Genomic DNA, 4,798 nt, shown 5'->3' on the forward strand with positions numbered 1-4,798 from the left:
AAAAGAACAATTTTTGGGAGGTAGCCCAAAATCCGAAGAGGAATAAGAAGGCTGGACTCACCGACCACCCTACAAATGGATCAATGGCAGCCGCCATTTGTAAGGGCGGCTGGCTTAGTAGAATCCGAGCGTCGGCCGAAAAAATTGTGATGTTATAATAAATTATTTCTGTAGCAGTGGCTGTTGGGTATCCGGCAAATGAACCAGAAGCAAGCCGGCCACGTCGGAGTGTTCAGACCACGAAGCCCAACATCCACATCTCCTGGCCCGAGTGGAACTGATCCAAGCACCTGTATGCACGTGTAGTGTAGGCTAGCTGTGAGAGAGAGGAAGACAAATTGTAACAGATATCTGAACTCGTGAATCTCATCGTCCTTGCTACAGCTCTGTCTCTTGATTTCTCCTCCTCCCAGGCCCCTTCTGACGACATAACCCAACACCATTATCAGAAAACTACCAAATCGACACGTCATGCCCCGTCCGCATCTAAAACATGTCGATTAATTCAATGCACGAACGACCTTGTCTTATCTCTGCCAGTACTTCGTTTTCCACGACAGCTCTCTTCAAAACACTGGACCCTCATGAACATATTCAGAGACAAGCTCATGTCTATCGTTAGTTCCAGGGTGAGGAGGTGCGGTTTTCAACATGGCCATGTTCTTGTCTTCAGTTTTGAGTGAATTTACCAGTAGATCCATATCGTTCCTGATGGACAAATGCTCTAGGCAGCTGGCCTCGCCGCCGACAGTAGAGGAGACGCTGAGCAACCTACAGCGGCTTCTCCTCATCCATCAGTAACCACGCCATTCTGCGGCACATCAAAACTGCTCACTCGTCTCTCTAATGGCGCCCTCTAGGCAGCCAAGAACTTGTTTGACCTGCTCTTGTTCGCTTGAGCTGCCATCGCTGCTGAAACGGATGCGTTTGGCAGGACTGAAAATGGATGGGGTGAAAGATCGGCTCACTCTGTTCTCCTCCTCATGGGCTCCTCGGCATCTGAATGTGTCAAGCGAGTGATACCCTCTGTACATCTCCTTCCTTATCTGGCTCAGTTGCCGCAGCATGGCATGGTTGCTGATGTGCCGCTCATCGGCCTCCTCGACGATGACCTGAACCCGGAAGAGAAGCCGCTGTAGGTTGCTCAGCGTCTCCTCTACTGTTGGCGGCGAGGTCTGCCTCAAGCATTTGTCGATCAGGAACGATATGGATCTACTGGTAAGTTCACTCAAAATTGAAGACGAGAACATGGCCATGGTTGAAAACCTCAGGTCCTCACCCTGGAACTAACAACAGAAATGAGCCTGTCTGAATGTTTTCGTTATGATTCCCGACCCGAGGCATATATAGTCCAATGTTTTGAAGAGAGCTGTCGTAGAAATCGAAGCACTGACAGAGAGAAGACAAGATTCCGTTTGTGCATAGAACTAATTGACATGTTTTAGATGCGGACGTACGAGCATGTCTCCATCTTTAATTTCCCTCAAGCAGTGATGGTATGGTGGTGCAAGCAGTGACGACAGCATATCAACTTGCCAATGTGCCATCGAACTTTAGAAATTCTGACTAGAGGAAAATATTTTTGAATTGTCAGAGGTAAATGGTATGGGCATATGCTAGAATCTCTAGAGCTGTAATGAAAAATAAAAACTTTTAAGCTAATACAATATATTTTATCATTATTTAATTTCAATAAAATAATGCTTAGAAATGAAGTAGCGTTAAAAAAACGCGCGGTAGTAGATACTATATTGATGTCCAAAATGCCAAGAATGGATGTGGTGGCATGCATATGCCTATGTTGCTTTGCTTAAGCAGCACCCTTGTCCCAGATCACATAATCGAAGATTTTATTAGTGACCAAAAGTCAGCAGCGAACCTGCGGGTGAAAATTATACCACTCGACTGGTGGCTGGTGCTGCCGTGAGGTGGTTGTTGCTCCAGTTTCGTTGGATATGGATATGGTGCTCTGATTTGGATGCTTGGTGATCGATGTGGCTCTTCTGAATCAATGTTATAAGCAGAGTACTTTACAATGGATTGGAGGCGGCTGAGAATAAGCTGCACAAGGCCGCCGGCTCCCTGCCTCCCTCCGATCCGAGGATTACAATTACACAAGCAAGCAGCAAGCAGGAGCAGCATAAAACAATTCGAGTTGTAGTACTAGCTAATAACGTTCACCCTTTCTTGGTCTTGGGCTTGGAGGAGAAGAACCCGCCGAGGCTGAACCCGCCGTTGCCGCCGCTCTCTTCCGGAGCGGCGGCGGCGGTGGCGGCTTTCTTCGGCGCCGGGGCGGCGGCCTTGCCCGCCACCTTGTTTAGGATGGGGTCCGTCTCCAGCAGCTGCTCCTCCTTGTACAGCGCGCTGAAGATGGTGTCGAACAGGCCCTTCTCCTCTTGCTGCTTCGCCGCCGACGCCGCTGTGACGACCTTGGTCGCGGCAGGGACGTGCGCCGTGGAGTGCCGTGCGCGGCGGCCGGCCGGACTCGTCGTCCGGGCCGCCGGCGATGCCACGGTCGGCGCGACCGTGCCGAAGCCTACTGATGCCATGGCTGCGGGTGCCGGGTGGTGTACGTGTGTGTGGCTGCGCGCTGCGTGGGCCAAGTTTTCTTGTGGTTTTTTCAGGCTTCCCGGCGGCTCTTGTATTTGGCCCGGAACCGGAAGCTCGTGGCGTCCACAAGCGGCTTATCCACACACCAGTGCACAGTTCAGCACTACAGCTCAGTATGATGTGATCTTAACGAACGCTATGGTGCACCACAGCACAGTCCATTCAATATTGACATTTTTTGACAGCCAATGCTGCCAACAACCCAATATTTGGATTTCTGTCCGCGGCCGCAAGCATGTTCATCTTTGAGATTGTTCAATTCAGTTAAAGATACTACTTGTAATTTTGCAGTTTAAGTAGTTTTTTATATGTAAGAGAAAAATGCAGTAAGTGCAACAGTTGGCGTTAGACTATAGAAGGGCGGTCATGTAGCTGCCCATGCGACAATGTTCTAATGAAAATGTCATGAGCTGCCAACACTCTCACGGTGCAACTGGTCAGCACAACACGCCAAAGAAGCGGTTGGTTGAGTCAGCTCGGGTTCGAGTCACGGCACCAACTTCTTAAGATGAAAATTAGAGGGACGTCCCTCCCCTTGGTCAAATCTTTTTTTTAAATGTCATGAGCTATAATTTCTAAAATTTTAGACCTCGACGAGGTCTATAATTTCTATATTTCTATATAAATTTTGTTTCCGTCTATGCTCATATGAAAAATTTCTATTTTTAAATATTATATGTTATATTAGTGAATTCATAAATCAAAATCAATTTATTCACTATCCTATCTAAATAGTATATCTAAAATATCATAACCTTTTGCATATAGCCTCATATTTTATATGAAATTTGTACTGTTCAAGGAAATCTACATCTTTGTAGCTCACAACATTTTTCATTTGAAGCCATCTTAGTGCTAAAATAACGGATCAAATCTTTATGTTTGTATTTGTACATTGTATCTATTATTTCGGTGCCAAGATGATTTTAAAAGAAAATGTTGTGAACTACAAAGTTGAGTTGAATATCTTGACAAGTTCTACAATTTTTAGGTAAAATTTATCGACCCAACTAGCGCCCGGACGTCTGGCGCGAGCAGGCATCCAGACACACCTCGGGGACCATCCATTTGAGATAACAAGAGTCGTCCAATCTCATCTAACAAAACAACGAAAATAAGTGCACCTATCCGATACAATAAAACTAGCGCACCCCCGTATCAGAAAATGAGTGCCCCCACGTGCGGTGTTGGTATTTCTTAACGCATACAGAAATAATCCGCAAGCGTACAGAATTACCATTGTAGCATTCCACCTGAAAGTATTCAGGGTATCGTATTTCCACGAGGAACAGATGTGAAAAAGTCTTTTAACTAGTTCACCTAGGATAACAAGAAGAAAGATAGCTCGGATAGTGAGGTTTTCTAAGGATATAGATCCTAAGTTAAGATAGCTTTGCCACTATAAACTTGCTTCGGGCACCGGAGCACACCCGGTCTGCTAGGCGATCCCGGTCTACGGCTCTACGCCATACCCGGACGTGGGGGATTACAAGGAATGGATAGGGCTGTCACCACCTGTCGCCTACCCCTCTACCACGGAGTACGAGGCAAACGAAGGTAACCTCTAGCCTAGACACCATGTCTACGCTATCGACTACTACTCTAGTGTCGACCAGGGTTATCCATCCTTATCCGGACCCTCACTAGAGTATTCATCACAAGGACGAATGGCAAACTCATAAGTAAATAATAAATGAAACTAACTTAAATTGGGAACTCACCACCATAAAAAAACACGAACCTTATACACCAAGTAGCACAAGGTTCGTTGAGGTACAAGTAGAGAGGGTGCCGACATCTCTGGTACTCCTCTCACTCTTACTCACTCACTCCCTACACTAAGAATAGCTAAAACTATAAATAGGAGTGCAGCTCTTCTCTTCTTGTTACATTGTGTTGTCTCTTGCGTTGATGATCGAATGAGGAGGCCTATCCCATCTATTTACCTCTCCCATCTATTTATAGTGTAGAATGCTCGGTTGGAGAGGGAATATTTGAGGGATCTGCATGCAACCGACGTGGGGGAGGCACCAGGAGGCGACACGTGGTGGCTGGAGGCGGTTGGAGGGGCTAGGGTTGCAACTACACCCCTAGTGCGCCCGCACCCAGGTGCCACCTCCCCGCGACCGCCTTGCCCATGGCAGTTGCATTTTGGGCCTAGACTCCTCCTCGGTGGGTTTGGGGCCTA

The 4,798-nt window shown here is 47.1% G+C and overlaps 2 protein-coding genes across 2 annotated transcripts; both read right to left on the bottom strand.

Moving 5' to 3' along the window:
• Nucleotides 1-232: 232 nt before the first annotated feature.
• Nucleotides 233-1,256, bottom strand: LOC136548233 (uncharacterized). The gene is made up of 2 exons (XM_066539837.1): nt 969-1,256; nt 233-316 (listed from the first exon to the last, which is right to left on the bottom strand). Exons 1-2 carry the CDS (start codon nt 1,254-1,256, stop codon nt 233-235), a joined length of 372 nt encoding a protein of 123 aa, XP_066395934.1.
• Nucleotides 1,257-1,986: 730 nt separating this feature from the next.
• LOC136551147 (uncharacterized) lies at nt 1,987-2,631 on the bottom strand. Its single transcript, XM_066542731.1, has one exon. The coding sequence runs from the start codon at nt 2,547-2,549 to the stop codon at nt 2,178-2,180; it is 372 nt and encodes a 123-aa protein (XP_066398828.1). The 5' UTR covers nt 2,550-2,631; the 3' UTR covers nt 1,987-2,177.
• Nucleotides 2,632-4,798: the final 2,167 nt, after the last annotated feature.

Source organism: Miscanthus floridulus, chromosome 4 (assembly GCF_019320115.1).
Source record: "Miscanthus floridulus cultivar M001 chromosome 4, ASM1932011v1, whole genome shotgun sequence".
Classification (NCBI taxonomy): Eukaryota; Viridiplantae; Streptophyta; class Magnoliopsida; order Poales; family Poaceae; genus Miscanthus; species Miscanthus floridulus.